Source organism: Rhinoraja longicauda, chromosome 5, assembly GCF_053455715.1.
Source record: "Rhinoraja longicauda isolate Sanriku21f chromosome 5, sRhiLon1.1, whole genome shotgun sequence".
NCBI lineage: Eukaryota > Metazoa > Chordata > Chondrichthyes > Rajiformes > Arhynchobatidae > Rhinoraja > Rhinoraja longicauda.
The window spans coordinates 37,009,621-37,025,945 of NC_135957.1; the positions used below are offsets into that span (position 1 = coordinate 37,009,621).

The 16,325-nt window shown below is 42.9% G+C and overlaps 1 protein-coding gene across 1 annotated transcript in view; it reads left to right on the top strand.

Annotated features, from left to right (window-relative positions):
• Positions 1–16,325, top strand: part of LOC144593554 (structural maintenance of chromosomes protein 6-like) — a 59,686-nt gene that overhangs the window by 37,409 nt on the left and 5,952 nt on the right. Inside the window, exons 18-24 of the mRNA XM_078399285.1 lie at positions 5,815–5,950; positions 6,023–6,103; positions 6,290–6,460; positions 6,548–6,685; positions 10,201–10,346; positions 11,012–11,137; positions 15,300–15,405. Of these exons, the coding sequence (XP_078255411.1) occupies positions 5,815–5,950; positions 6,023–6,103; positions 6,290–6,460; positions 6,548–6,685; positions 10,201–10,346; positions 11,012–11,137; positions 15,300–15,405 (904 nt within the window). The remainder of the gene's footprint in view (positions 1–5,814; positions 5,951–6,022; positions 6,104–6,289; positions 6,461–6,547; positions 6,686–10,200; positions 10,347–11,011; positions 11,138–15,299; positions 15,406–16,325) is intronic.

Genomic DNA, 16,325 nt, shown 5'->3' on the forward strand with positions numbered 1-16,325 from the left:
CTCCAAACCCCGGGCGTCTCCATCATGGCCGCCGCTCCGCCCCGGGGTCCCCGCCCCGCCATCACCACTGCCACTCCAAACCCTGGGTGTCTCCATCGTGGCGCCGCTCCCGCTCCAAACCCCGGGCGTCTCCACCATGGCCGCCGCTGCCGCTCCGGCCCGAGCCTCTCCATCGCTGCCGCCTCGCTGAGCCCCGGAGCCCTGGCCCCGCCATCACCGCCACTCTAAACCCCGGGCGTCTCCTTCACCACTCAGCCCCGTTTCCGACGCCGCTGAGCCTCGAGCTGCCACTCAGCATCATCATCGCCGCCGCTCCTGCTGCTGCTCTCAGCCACGGGCGTTTCCTTCACCGCTCAGTCCCGGAGCCGCCGCCGAGCAGTTAAAGGTCAGACTAATTAGACCAGGCTGACCCGCTGGGCCCAAACCCCTCCTGCATTCGCACAGGGCCCGGCCTCCCTCCGGCCCCCACTCCTCTCACCCCCTTTAGATAGATTTAAACTTTAAAATGTGAATAACTTTAAAATATATAACATCTATTTCGATGAAACGTCATCCAATAAGACCACGGGACGACGGTAAGGTGGGCTTAAAATTGTCGTGCTATCGTGTACCGCTTTGGCTGTAGTTCCGGAACAAACAGAGTTTTTGTATAAAGATTTAATTTGCTGCTGAGCTGTTAAAGATAACCCCCCCCTTAAAAACTCCCCCAAACCTCCCAAACATTAACTGAAATTGAGTTAAGGTTGTTTTAAAGAACCCCACTCACACACTCCATCCCCCCTCCATCAACTTTCCCCTCCCCACTCACACACTCCATCCCCCCTCCACCAACTTTATCCCCCCTCCCCTCAACTAATCAATACCTATCTCTTTAATATCATGCCAAGAGGGAGGAAGAACTCCGAGGTCATGCAGACCTGCGAACCCTTCTGAATTTGGCAGAAAGCTTCCGCCTTCTTATTTCATTTCTGCCATTCCGATTTTGCCTCACATTTTTCCGGAAAACACATGCCTTGACACTTGCCTCGCCACGCGCCTCTTGCCTGGCCTCGCCGCTCGCCCAACGTCACCAGTCCGGGCCGGACCTCGCCATTCACCAGGCCTCTCTCGCCGCTACACTTGCGGGGCTGGGCCTTGCAGCTCGTTGGGCCTCGAGTCGCCTCACCGGGCCGGGCCTTGGCTCGGCAGGCCCTGCCTTGCCGCCTGCCAGGACTCTCCGCTCACCGGGCCTCACCTCGCCGTTCGCCAGGCCTCACCTCGCCGCTCGCCGGGCCCCTGACTCGCCGGGCCTTGCCTTGTGTCCCTGCTCCCCGGGCCTTGCCTTGCCTCACCGCTCGACAGGCCTTGCCTCGCCTCGCCGCCCGCCCGGGCCTCGCCTCGCCGCCCACCCGGGCCTCGCCTCGCCTCGCCGCCCGCCTGGGCCTCGCCTCGCCGCCTGCCAGACTACTCCGCTCGCCGGGCCTCGCCGCTCACCAAGCTACGCCTCGCCGCTCCCCGGGCCTGGCCTCACCTTACCGCCCGCCGGTCCTCGCTTCGCCGCCCGCCATGCCATTGTGATTTGCTGTTGAAGACCACTGGAGCAAGTCTATCTTCAATGAAATTAGGTACGCGTAGTTTTAAATGAAACTCTTCATAACCTAGTCATAATTTTATGGTCATTGTTCTTTTATTCAATATCAAGAGAATTGGGATGTATACGGAAAAACCAAAATAGAAAAACGATAATAACCTTTCTATAAATAATAACCTTTCTATAAATAGCAGAATATACTCATGATAGGCCTGACATTGTACATATAGTCCAAGAACTGCAGACTGTTGGAAAAAATAGTCGGTTTTCACACATGAATGTAGCACAACACGTAGGCGCATTTTTTTGCTGAAAAGTTGCATTATGCGCCATATTATGAATTTGATGTCAAATTCCGAATTTTGGACATCAAAATTATGAATTTGTAAAACCAAATGTTGGGAGGTCTGTTCATGAACCATACTGCGACCACATCTCTCCATGTTGGAAGAATGGAAGATGCAGAAAGAGATTCCCGAACCCATTTATCGAAAGCACAAGGTGTGGAGATGAGTCACACCCTCTGTACAGGAGACGATCTCCGGATATGGGAGGACTTCAGGGACATCAAGAAGGACACCGGGATCAACCTATTACTTCTGAATGGGTGGTGCCCTGTAATGCTCAACTCTTGAAGTTGTTCAAATGTCACACCCACGTTGAGATATGCTCCTCTGTAAAGTCGGTCAAATACATGTTCAAGTACACCTTGAAGTGGAGTGATCAAGCAGTTTTTGGAGTTAACAGGGATGGCGAAATTGCACAGTACTTTACTGGCAGATACATTGGTCTGTCGGAAGCAGTGGGATCAATTCTTGGATTGCCAACTCATGAGAGACGCCCCGCTGTCATTCGACTCCAGGTACATCTACCACAAGAACAACAAGTCGTCATCAGAGTCGATCCTGGTCGGCTGGTGAGAAATGAGGATATCACGAGAACAACTTTAACTGAATTCATGGAATTGTGTTCTTGAGATCAATTTGCAAGAACACTGTACTACGCTGATGTACCCCGATTTTACACATGGAACAATAAGAAATGGCAAAGAAGGAAGGTTGGGAAGATGGTGGAAGATCTTCCAGGTATTTTTGAAACCAACGTTCTAGGACGAGTGTATCATTTCTCCAAGATATAACCTCTACTACTTGAGACTGCTTTTCATCACGAAGTATCCTTCGATTCATCGAGGACGCATGACGGACATATTCTTCCTTCCTTCAAAGACGTCTGCATAGAAAGAGGTTTGTTGCAAACTGATGACCATTGGCAACAGACAATGAAAGATGCTGAGCGGGCAAGACTCCCCGAAGCAATAAGAGATTTGTTTGTTTTGCTGACGATTGCTGAGATCAACACTTCTCAACAATTAAGGGATCGCTTCAAGAATTCAATGTCTGAAGATTACCTTCAGAGAGAACGGAGAACAATCGATGATCCAAATATCATGATTGATGAGAGGCATCATGATCAGGCTCTGTTGTATATTCAAGACAAGCTTGTCAATTACAACAAAGCACTGGGATACTTTCATGTGCCACTACCAAGACATGGAAGGATGAATCTTGATGGTGACAATCCAGAATTGCTGAGTGAATTGCAGTACAATAGACCTGAACAGCAGTGATTTGTTGAAGAGAAGGAGCCTCTGCTGAATGCTGAGCAAAGAGCAGTGTATGACCATGTGTGCAGCTGCTTGGAAAGGAATGTTCCTTCAATGTATTTCATTGATACACCAGCAGGAATGGGCAAAACAATTCTCACCAATTTGATCCTCCAAAGTTTGAGGTCAAGTTGATGTTGCTTTTGCTATAGCATCCTCTGGTATAGCAGCTACATTGATGCCTGGTGGAAGAACTGCACATTCTCGATTCAAGATACCCATCGAAGTGACCGATAATACAATGTGCAACATTGAGAAGAACTCCAACATGGTTCATTTGATCAGGAGTGTGAGACTGATTGTTTGGGATGAGTGCCCGATGATTAGGAGAGAGAGCTTTGAAGCGGTGGATAGAACTCTTCGAGATCTATGCAAAAAGAACGATGAGCCTTTTGGCGGCATTCTTACCATTTGTTGTGGCGGTTTTCGACACCTCCTTCCTGTTCCAAAACGGTAAACCATAGCGCCACAATTTTTGCGCCACCTTAATCACCACTCTCGCGGCGACAGTTTATAACAAGTTTTATTTAAATTGGTCTTATATTTTTTAAGTTAGAGACATTTTAAAGTTCAAAAATCTCATTTCTAAACACATTTTTCCAAGGGGTGCTGTGCGTATGATGTCACCATAGGGCACGCACAGATTCTCTCTTCACTCGCACAAACAAGATGGACGCCGTTAGCGGAGCCGCCCGCCCGCAATCAGGGGCTCTCCTCTCCTCTCTCCCCTCGCTTCTCTCCTCTCTCCCCTCGCTTCTCTCTTCCCTCTCCTCTCTCCCCTCTCCCCCACAACCGCCGTGAGTAATAATCACAGCTCGGCTAGGCCACAGCCGCCGCCTCGCTGCCCGTCTCCAGTAGTCTGGCGCTCCCTCCTCCTCCCTGCATGCTCGGTAAGTGGCTTTCGCCGCCATCGGCTCCACGGAGAGGAGTGGGTGTGGGGGGCGAGTGAGTGGAGGGGAGGATGGGGGTAGGAGGGAGGCTGGTGGGGAATGGGGGGGAGGGGGAGGGTGGGAGGAGGAGAGAGTGGGGGTGGGAGGAAGAGTGGGACTGGGAAGGGGGACAGCAGTGGTGGGGGGAAGAGAGTGAGGAGAATAAGAGTGGGGCTGGGGGTGGAGAGAATGGGGGGTGGGGGGAAGAGAGAGTGGGGGAAAGGGGGGTGGTGGGGAAAGGGGGGGGTGGGGGAGAGTGAGAGTGGCGGTGGGGGAGGAGAGAATGGGGGGTCGGGGAGAGGAGAGAGTGCGGAAAGGGGAGGGGGGGAGGAGAGAGTGGGCTCCTCAGTCACACCCTCTCCCCTTCCCTGTTCCCCCCTCTACGAGGAATGGGCCCCACTTGGTCTAGTATATTACTAAAACTTTGTTTGTCAAGTCAAGTCAAGTCAATTTATTTGTATAGCACATTTGAAAACAACCCACGTTGACCAAAGTGCTGCACATCTGACTAGGAAAAAAAAGAAACATACAGTGGCAGGCAGCCAAACACAACGGCGCGGCCATCTTGAACAAAATGTTAATTCAATCACCCACAGTCCAACAACAAAAGCATTAAATAAGCATCAAAATTACACCCCCAAAAAACCCCCAAAAACACAGTCCAACAATAAAAGCACTAAACAGGCACCCAAATTACCCAACCCCAAAAAACCCCCCAAAAACACAGTCCAACAATAAAAGCATTAAATAGGCATTCAAATCACACAACCCCAAAACCCCCAAAAACGTGTGTGTATTAATATATTTGTGCCTGGACACAGCCAAAAAGGTACACGATAGCATGACAATTTTAGCATGACATTGTCCTGGGGCTGGAATAAATGTTATTTTTTTATTAATCACTTTTTAATCTTTCAAAATCAGTTTTTAAAGTTTAAAAAATCACTTTTCTCTCCTTTTGGCCATCACCCGCGTATGACGTCACAATGAGACCTGCCGGAGTGACAGCCAATGATGGATGCGCAGTTTTACATATCTGCGCCTGCGCAGTTGGGGCCCTTTCATCGCCAAAAGCTCCGCGCCTGCGCAGTTGCTCCCCGTTCACTAATACATGTCGCCCAAGTGGGGGGAGGTGGGTTACGATGGTTCGACTTGCGATAGTTCGCCTCTGCGATGGTACAAACGGCAGGGACCCTTAGCAAGCCGCCGTTCGCTTCCAGACACATGATCGGGCGTTTTCAATGCATTTCGACTTAAAATACGTGTGCAGAATCCAACGGCTCCAAACAGGTTGAGGTGGGGGGAAGGTTATGGGGGTGGGGTGGGGGGGAGGGGCGGGGAAGGGTGGATGGAGTGGGTGGGGGGGGGGGGGTTGTTAGACCAATGCAGGAGGGGCTTTGGGTCCACAGCTCTCTCTGGCTGCAGTGCTGGTGGCACGGGACCGAGGTGAGTGGCACCCTCTCCCCTTCCCTGTCTCCCCACTTGGTCTAGTGTAATATATAATTCTAATCTAGATTTGACTCTAAAGATAATATAGACTAATGGGAGGTTAACTACGGTTTATTGTAGTTTAATGAAGTGGTGTATGGCAAAATGTTTTAACAATACTGTTTTAAAAATAAAAACTGCTATTGAGGTTCTTTGTGTTACAGTCAGCTGGAATTGGAAGTGAACAATAAAATGGCTCAGGTATCACATTTTCAGCAACAATTGCATTCAGTGGGGGAAGAAATCAAAATAAACGAGACTCATATGAAAACAAAACAAATGCAAATCAGGAAAATCCAGGTTTGTAACAAGTTAAATGTGACCTTTATTTTTCCATAAAAAGCAGAAGTTTCATTATTTTTTCGTTTTTAGGGGAGTGTGACAAAAATAAAGCTAGAAATCACGGATTTAGAGAATGTGGACGAACCTCAATCTGTGGATATTTCTACACTAGTAAGTGTCTCGTCTATATACAAATTATGTCAAACCTGTATGTGGCAATTACAAATATTTTCCAACAAAATAGTGATATTTCTTTTCATCTGGTTAAATGTTGAGATTGACCAATAAGGTTAGATAGGAGTGATAACTGACTTCCTTCATCTTGACTTTTAATTCTCATCACAAACCAAAATTTAGGAAGAAGAAATGCAAGACATCTGCCAAAGAATAGAGTCACACAAGGAGAAGTTAGAGCAAGCCAGAAAGAATATGGATGTACACCGAAAAACGCTGGATGAGGCTGAACAGAAATATAAAGAGATGAAGGAAAAGATAAATGTTATAGCTGAAGAGGCTGACTCAATAAAGGTGTTTATTGATGGTGGAAAGTTTTCCAGCTTTTTTTAATTTGTTGCAATTTTGCAGTTGTAATAATAATCTGCATTATCTTACCAGGATGAATTAAGTAGGATCGATACAGAGGTTGGAAAATGTAAACATCATAAAAGACATTACGAAGAGAAGAAAAGAGAACACATGGATGGGATAGATAAGTTAAAAGAAAATTTGGAAAGTAAAGAAACTATTTTAGAGGTAACATTTGTTGTTATCAGCTGCTGAAGCACTGCCATGCACCTGCAAATAAGGGTTGTAACTTCAAAGGTTTTAGCTGGTATCCGTTTGTCAATTAATCATTCTCAATGCTCGAGGCATAGTCAATGTTATGTAGGTTAATCCTTGGCTGGTTTTTAGATTGATCTGATAACATTGAATTTAGATGAACATCGTTTTATTGAACATTTTAGGATTTCAGTGAACTTTACTTGTAAAAATCTAGCCATGTAACTTTTCAGTTTGATTAGAGCCAAGTGGCGAATAACTATCATGTGGTGATATGTTTTATACTAATATAAGTTTGATTGGAGCCAAGTATACTAATAACTATCATGTGGTGATATGTTTTATCTTCTCCCACCAACAATATTTGATTTCCCTATTTTTATAATTGTTTTGGGAAATGTTTGGGATTCTTGTTTTAGTTGGTCAGTGTGCTTATAAATTGCAGAGCACTAGAAACTAACCATTCTCATTAACAAATTCATATCTATGAATTATTATTTTCTAGCCCAAGGGCAGAGGGAGAAATTGTTGTTCTCTATCTGCCATTGTAGGGGGGGTAGAAATGGCAATTCAGAGATAGAATATTCATTTTACCTCAGGTGCAAGGTCAAGCCACTCAAACTTGTTGAGCTATGGAGTAGCAATTAAAATAAGTCAGGAAATAAATTTAGTAGAAATGATATTTAGATGCATTTTCAAATAAAGATGGTGACGCAATGTTCCACAGTTACATTTGCATTAATGCACCATAGATACACACAGGGAGCATTGATGTTGAGTTATACACCTGAGTCTTCAGAAACTGCCAAATAATTTAAACATTGCAGCTAGCTGCAAAATGCATTTGAAATGCTACTTTTTTTTAGTAAGCATAAATAGCCTTTTTAGTAAAATAGAATTAAATTGATTGCTTGCACAGCCACACAGAGCATGGATGGAGGGGGAAAAAGCAAATGATTTCCAGCAATTAGTGTTACATGCTATTTAAGGTTAAGCTAATGATTGGGAAATGCAGATAGACAGGATGAAAGCTGCTTGTTCCGCAGGAAATAATTAGTGCTCATTTTAGGCCAGATATAGTGTTATGGTCAGTTAGTCAGCAGATAGCGTATTTGAAAGAACTGACGGTGTCTTAGGAGAACTCTGGAGGAGATTTATGAAAGGAAAAGGCTTATATATGTAGAGTTGGCAGCAGAAATTGAGCAACGAGGACAGAAAGAAAATATACGTCCGGTAAAGGTGGTATGTAGAGGTTTCATAGCGCAATCAACCATGTCGCTATTTGGAGAGCTGGGTGTTCGTGTACAGAGTTTGCGTCAGGTCATAAAGGAGATGTCAAAGGCAGCAGAGCAAGGTAGTATGTGAATTTGCTGGAGAAGAAACAGTGCCAGTTGGTGGCAGAAAGGAAATGCATGTTAAGTGTATTCCTTCCGGTTTTATATGTCACATTGATATTAATGGTGCTACGACTGTTTAATGGAGAGTTATGGATAAGTGTAGGATAAGACACGCGTGTTAGCATATGTTTGAATGTTGACTCAATCGTCTGTAATAGATGTTTACATAGTTGGTTGCTTTGTGCTGCATACTGGTAGCATTGGTGGTAAGACCATGTGTGGAGGGGGGTGGTTCTGGGACATCAGAACTAACTAATGAGCCTTTCCAAGTGTTGTTGGCGTAACTCAACAAAGCATCGCTGAAGGGAGGTGCCCACTTGATAACCCCAATGATATACTAGTATCTACATGGGGAGCTTTTGTTGTCCCATAGTTTAAGTGTGTAAAGGCAATTTAGATTCTCATGTGACATTGGGTTTGGGTTTCATGGTTAAACATTTATCTTGCGTGTTTGTCAACATGTAGATAGATTATTACTGAATATGAAGTTGTTATTATCCTATAGCATAAGTGTGTATAGATCGTTCTGGCATTGGGCTTTATTTTCTTGGTTGAGTGCTTGGTGTTATAGCATAAGTTCTTTGTGTGTTTCAATAGTAATTTATGACTGCTTGAGGTAGCTAATCTTAGGATACTGATGAAGAAATAATGTGCTTTTGAAGTGACTGCTGAAGTACACCAAAACTATTTATGTTTAACTCCAGAGCCATAGAGCCATACAGCACCGTAGACCAACTGTCCATGTCAACCAAGATGTTCCATCTAAACTAGTCCCATATACCCGTGCTCAGCCCATATCTCTCTAAACCTTTCCTATCCATGTACCAGTTCACATTATTTTAAATGTTGTTATTGCATCTGCCTCAACTACTTCCTCTGCCAGCTCATTCCATATACCCACCACCTTGTGTCAAAAAGTTGCTCTTCGGGTTCCTATTAATCTTGCACCTCTCACAAACCTATGTCCTCTAGTTCCTGATTTCCTTACCCTAAGAAAAAGCCTCTGTGCATTCAGCCTATCTATTCTTCTCATTACTTTATACACCTCATCATATAGCCTCAACTTCCTGTGCTTCCAGGAATAAAGAGCTAGGCTGCCCAATCTCACCCTTGAGCTCATGCCCTCGAATCTTAGAAACATTGCATAAATCTTCTCTGCATTCTTTCCGGCTTAATGGTATCTTTCCTATAGCAGGTGATCAAAACTGAGCACAATACTCTTAAGTGCGACCTTACCAGCATTTTGTGCAACTGTAACATAACGTCCCAACTTCTATGCTCAATTACCCAAATGAAGAAAGCCAACGTGTCAGAGGTCTTCACCATCCTGTCTACCTGCGATGCTACTTTCAGGAAACTATGTGCCTGTTTTCCTAGATCCCTGCGCTCTTCAACAATACGCAAGACCCTACATTCACTGTGAATGTCCTGCGCTGGATTAACTTCCCAAAATGCAACACCTCACTTATCTGAATTAGACCCCAAAGGCCACTCTTTTGCCCTCTTGTCCATTTGGCCAATGTCACAAGAAAAACATTGAAAATGGTGGGAAGGTGCACCTTCCTCGACTTTTAAGTTTTTCAAGGTGACAGGCATCACGCCTGCCTGATCCATATTTCAGTGGTTTCTTTTAAAATTTGAATTGGTGCTTTGCATGGTTGGCAGATTAAATTTTCACTCAAAAGATCTGAATTGAAACCAGAAGCCACGAAGCAGAAACAATAAATTGCCTTTGTATGCCTTTTAAAAATTGTGATTTGTGGTGCATGACTCACAAGTTTGGATGAACCTAAGCTTTTGCCTTGGGAGAAGCAAAGGCACACTTTTAAATCCTGGAATCTGAATACACAGCCAGAGAGAGTGGTAGAAATAGTGTTACAGACAGCACTTAAGAAGTGTCTCAACAAGCATTTTCAACCCATGAATAAGATAATTCCCCCTGCATCTGGTTGCAAATGGGAAGAGTGAATGTGTGTGTTAACAGAAATTAGAATTACTTCTGTTTGAATTTCATTGGTAGTTTGCACGAGCTTGATGTGTCCAGTAGTTTCATCACATTCCTCTGCTGCTTTATGTGCCTGGTTATTGCAGGAGAATACTGCTAAAGCCAAGCAGATTTTTGCAGAACGGATAGAGGTCACCAGGTCTCCCAAAAGTATTGACATGGAGATCAATCATCTGAGAGAGAGGATCAACAGAGAACAAGAACGTCATGGGAATAAGGAAGAAATAACAAGGTATTTGTAAACATCACAAACATAGTCTTGCATGTGTTTTTTATTTTGATCCAAGGATGACCCATGCATTTAATAGCCAGGAACCTTTTATCATTTGTTGCTAACCTAAAATGTTAAGTCTAATTTCTAATTATACTTCCCAATTGAATATTCTCAACATTTCTTTCTCTTAGAATTATGCTCCAGTTTATTTTTAATCATGGAATTTTTTGAAAGAAAAATTGATGGGAATGCCCCATTAAATTTCTCTTTAAAAACAACCTAGTGCCTGCTTGGTAAATAAATTGGTAAAGATTTGGAATTGGAAGAAAATTTAATAATTAAGCACTTTGAAATGACAAAAGATGGTTTCAGGAGGAGGTTTGATAGATCATGTAATACTAATACCAACTGAGTTCATTACGCATAAAGACAATATTTCTGCAAACAGAATTAAAAGAAATATTGAAAAATATTTAATCTTGTGCTGCAAAATTATAATTATGAGACTGAAATAAATGTGTGTATTCATTAATTGAAATGTCAACATGCTCTCATATGAGTATGATTTTAATTAAAAAATGGACCATTGAATTAGTTGTGGGCAAACTATTGTCCAAGTGAATGCTTCTTTGGCCTCTGCATATTGTTAGGCTTTATTTAACTTTTCATTTGTTTTTGTACAGGCAGTACTATGATGTTTTGGAAACATACAAGAATGTCAAAAGCCAGATCAAGAACTTGAAGAAATTTATGCAGCTGCTTCATAAAATAATGGAGGAAAGGCACAAAGCATATAACATATTTAGGAGGTGATTAATTTATTTCATTTGATACAATTGGGCGACGTAGTGGCGCAGCGGTAGAGTTGCTGCCTTTCAGCGCTAGAGACCTGGGTTCGATCCTGAGTACGGGTGCAGTCTGTACAGAGTTTGTATGTTCTCCCTGTGATCCTGTGGGTTTTCTCCGGGTGCCCCAGTTTCCTCCCACACTCCAAAGACAAACAGGTTTGTAGGTTAATTGGCTTCGGTAAATTGAAAAATGATCCATAATATGCAGGATAGTGTTAATGTATAGGGAGATCACCGGTCGGTGCGGACTCGGTGGGCTAAAGGGCCCCTTTCCGTGTTTCATATTTATTTTTTCATATTTCAGATACAGCGCGGAAACAGGCCTTTTCGGCCCACCAAGTCCGCGCCGCCCAGCGATCCCCGCACATTAACACTATCCTACACACACTAGGGACAATTTTTACATTTACCCAGTCAATTAACCTACATACCTGTACGTCTTTGGAGTGTGGGAGGAAACCGAAGATCTCGGAGAAAACCCACGCAGGTCACTGGGAGAACGTACAAACTCCTTACAGTTCAGCACCCGTAGTCAGGATCGAACCTGAGTCTCCGGCGCTGCATTCGCTGTAAAGCAGCAACTCTACCGCCACCGTATCTCTAAAATCTAAATTAGTCTGAGCATCAATTAATTCATGTATATTTCTGTGATGGAGTTATAAATGTCTAGAGGTGTGGAAGCAAGAGAGTTCAGTTTCAGTTTATTGTCACGTATACCGAGGTACAGTGAAAAACTTTTGTTGCATGCTAACCATTCAGCGGAAAGACAATACAGGATTACAATCAAGCCATTTACAGAGTAAAGATACATGATAAGGGAATAACGTTTAGCGCAAGGTAGAGCCAGTAAAGTTCGATCAAAGATAGTCTGAGGGTCACCGATGAGGTAGATAATAGTTCTGGACTACCCTCTTGTTGTGGTAGGATGATTCAAAGGTTTTAGTAGCCTAATAACAGCTGGGAAGAAATTGTCCCTGAATCTGGAGGTGTGCGTTTTCACACCTATAGCTTTTGCCTGTTGGGAGAGAGGAGAAGAGGGAGTTGCCAGGGTGTGACTACTGCTGGCTTTGCTGAGGCAGCATGAGGTATAAATGGAGTCAGTGGTAGGAAGTGTGTGTGATGGTCTGGGCTGTGTCCACAATTCGCTGCATGAGACTGCTGTCAAGTACAGTCCACTTAATGGTGATTGGTTTGACTAATGAAACCTCTCGTCAATACTCAGGTTACACATTCTATCGAAAAGAAAGACAGGTGGGCAGAGACGGTGGGGGTAGCTCTGCTGGTAAGGAATGAAATTTGGTCCTTAGCACAGGGTGACATAGGGTCAGAAGATGTAGAATCCTTGTGGGTAGAGCTAAGAAACTGCAAGGGTAAAACGACCCTGATGGAAGTTATTTACAGGCCACCCAACAGTAGCCAGGATGTCGTGTACAAATTACAAATCAGGAGATATAGTTGGCATGCAAGAACGGCAATGTTATGGTGGTCATGAGGGATTTCAATATGCAGGTAGACTGGGGAAAATCAGGTTGGTACTGGATCCCAAGAGAAGGAATTTGTAGAATGCCTATGAGATGGCTTCATAAAGCAGCTTGCAGTCCAGCCTACTAGGGAAAAGATAATTCTGGATTTGGTGTTGTGTAAAGAACTGGATTTGATAAGGGAGCTCAAAGTAAAGGAACGCCAAGGAGGCAGTGACCATAATATGATAATATTCAGCTGGCAGTTTGAGACGAAGATGAAATCAGATGTATCTGTATTACTGTTGAGTAAAGGTAACCACAGAGGAATGAGGGAGGAGATGGTTAAAATTGATTGGAAAGGGACCGTAGCAGGACTGATGGTAGAGCAGCAAGGCATTAGTTTCTGGGAATAATTCGGAAGATCGAGGATCTTTTCATCCCAAAGAGGAGGGGAGAATGAGGCGACTAGCTGACAGGAAATCAAAGACAGCATAAAATTAAAAGAGAAGGCATATAATATTGTAAAGATTTGTGGGAAGCTAGAGGATTGGGAAGCTTTTAAAACCAACAGAAGGTAACAGAAAAGGCAATATAGGGAGAAAATATGAAAGTAAGCTTGCCATTAATATAAAAGAGGATAGCAAATGTTTCTTCAGATATATAAAGAGTAAGAGAACGGCAAGAGTGGACATTGGACTGCTGGAAAATACACTGGAGAAGTAATAATGGGGAATAAAGAAATGGCAGATGAATAAGTTTTTTGCGTCAATCTTACATTGCAAGACCCGCGCAACGCACTAGGAAATTCAAGAGTCGGGGGGCAGAAGTAAGTGCAGTCGCTATTACTAAGGAGAAGATGCTTGGGAAGCTGAAAGGTCTGAAGATGGATAAGTCACTTGGACCAGATGGATTACACCCAGGGTTTTGATAATGGTAGAAATTCTGGAGGCATTAGTGGTGATCTTTCAAGAATTACTAGAGTCAGGAGTGGTCCCAGAGGACTGGAAAATTGCAAGTTACTCTGCTGTTCAAGAAGGAAGTGAAGTAAAAGGGAAAACTATAGGTCGGTTCGCCTAACTTTGGTGGTTGGTAAGATTGTAGAGTCCATTATAAAGGATAAGGTTTCCGAGTACTAAGAAGCACATGATAAAATAGGCCGAAGTCAGCATGGTTTTGTGAAGGGGAGATATTGCCTGACAAATCTGTTGAAATTCTTTGAGGTAGTAAATCGCAGGATAGACAAAGGAGAGTCGGTGGATGTCGTTTACCTGGATTTTCAGAAGGCCATTGATAAGGTGCCACACGTGAGTCTGCTAAATAAGATGAGAACCCAGGGTATTAGAGGAAGGATATAAGGTTGCCTGAATTGTAGAAGGCAAAGAGTCAGAATAAAGGGGGTCATTTCTGGTTGACTCCCAGTCACGAGTGGTGTTCCACAGGAGTCGGTGTTTGGGCCCCTACTCCACATTGTATATTAATGATTTGGATGAGAGAATTAAAGGCTTTGTGGCCAGGTTAACGGATGATACGAAGATGAGTGGGAGCAGGTAGCATTGAGGACATAGGGAGTCTGCAGAAGTTTGGTGGAGTGGGCAAAGAAGTGGCAGATGGAATGCAGCGTGGCAAAGTGTGCAGTGATACACTTTGGTAGTAGGAATACAGGTATGGACTATTTTCTAAATGGGGAGGAGATTCAGAAATTGGAGATGCAAAGGGTCTTGGGAGTGCTGGTGAGTTGAATGGTAGTAAGGAAGGCAACAGCAATGTTAGCATTTATTTCAAAAGGATTAGAATATAAAAATAGGGATGCAAGGCTTTGTAAGGCACTGGTCAGACTGCATTTGAAGTATTGTGAACAGTGTTGGGCCCCATATCTGAAGAAGGATATGCTGGCATTGGAGAGGGTCCAGACGAGGTTTACGAGAATGATCCCAGGGATGATTGGGTTAACGTATGATGAGCTCCTTCCAGTCTAAAAAATACAATTTTTTCCCCCAACTTTATCTAATGGCCAGTTCAATCAATGCTAATGCACTTGCCCTTTTACCATGAGCTCTAATCTTAGCGCTCATTTTACATGTCACCTTGTCAATACCTTCCGTAATTCCAAGTGCACTGCATCTCCAGGATCCCCTTGGTTAATTCTGCTTGTTACATCCTCGGTGTACTCCAGCAAATTTGGTAATCATGATTTACTCACGATTTACTTCTTATAAAACCGTATTAATTTGGTTTAATTGCATTAAGCTTCTTTAAATAACTAGTTGGCATCTTCCCCAAACAGATGTTAAGCTGCAGTTCACTTGGATCACAATTGATCTGTATCTACCCTCCATTTACCAATCTTCATTCTTTATCTCTTTATTACATGCAAATGGTCTATCAATCTCACATCTGAAATCTTCAAAAGACGTTACTCAATTTAATCACATTAAACCCATTATAATAGTTCTACATCTCTTCCCAAGGACATTGCCAAAAAAGTTCTCAGGAACTGAATGGCGTTATTCTACTCATTCCACATCCCACATACAAATTTGATTTGGAAGTCCTCAGCGATCAGATAATGTGCCGCTTAAAGGAATAAGTGAAAGTTGTAGATGTGTTGTTTAATGTATAACAGAAATATTAGTAATTTTTTTAATACTTAAATTAAATAGATACATTTCTCTTCGCTGCAAGTATTATTTTGATTCCATGTTATCTCAACGAGGCTACCATGGGAAAATGAGCTTTGATCATAAAAATGCGACTCTTTCTATTGCGGTGAGTTACTTACACCTTTTTCGAATTTTATATATGTATAAAGAAGTTGGCTCCACAATCCCAGAACAAAAGCAAAATGTTGAAATAGGAGATAGGCACAAAAAGCTGGAGTGGGACAGGCAGCATCTCTAGAGAGACGGATTGGGTAACATTTCGGGTCGAGGCCCTTCTTCATACAGTGAAGCTTATATTTAAACTTGGTCTTGCAATTAGTTGGTTAAGTGTGATGACAGCTTCTGGATGTAATCAAGGAATTGGGAGATATTAGGCAGGATGATTCTGCAGCTAAATTGTGCGCATATAATTACAAAGAAGAATGAAGTAGCATTGAATTTCCATACTAAGAAAATACATTAAACACAATGAAGACTCTGAGAAGACACTTCTATGGGAAAAATAAATGTTATTTCAATAATAACATATTTTCGTATTTTAATGTTTCTCAAATAAAATTTAAAGCAGAACTTTAAATTTTGACCTATGTTGAAGCTTTTTGCTTTACTATCGATTCAGGGTAAACAAAGCTTTACATTTTCTTCAATGCTAAGAAATGTTAAGTGGTTGATGTGATAAATGTGTGTTCCAACTAATTGCACTTTAACTATTTCATTTTCTATTCACTGAATTTCAGTAAAGTAATGCCCTTTAAAAATTATTGTTGTCAGAAGATTTTGCTCATTTGCTTTGAGAGCATGTAAGGGTATATAAATATCAGTTATGTGAAAATTAATTGTCTGTGCTTGCAATGACTGTTGACGTGGAAGTTTATACCAGAGGGAAATTCCAAACACGTTTTACACCCATAAAAATGGCTTAGCAAAATTTATAGGTTCTGCCTTCTTCCAACCACCAAAGTGATGCAAGAAATTAATGTTGAATATAATTTTTTAGAAAAGATTCATGGCATTTAAAAATATCTG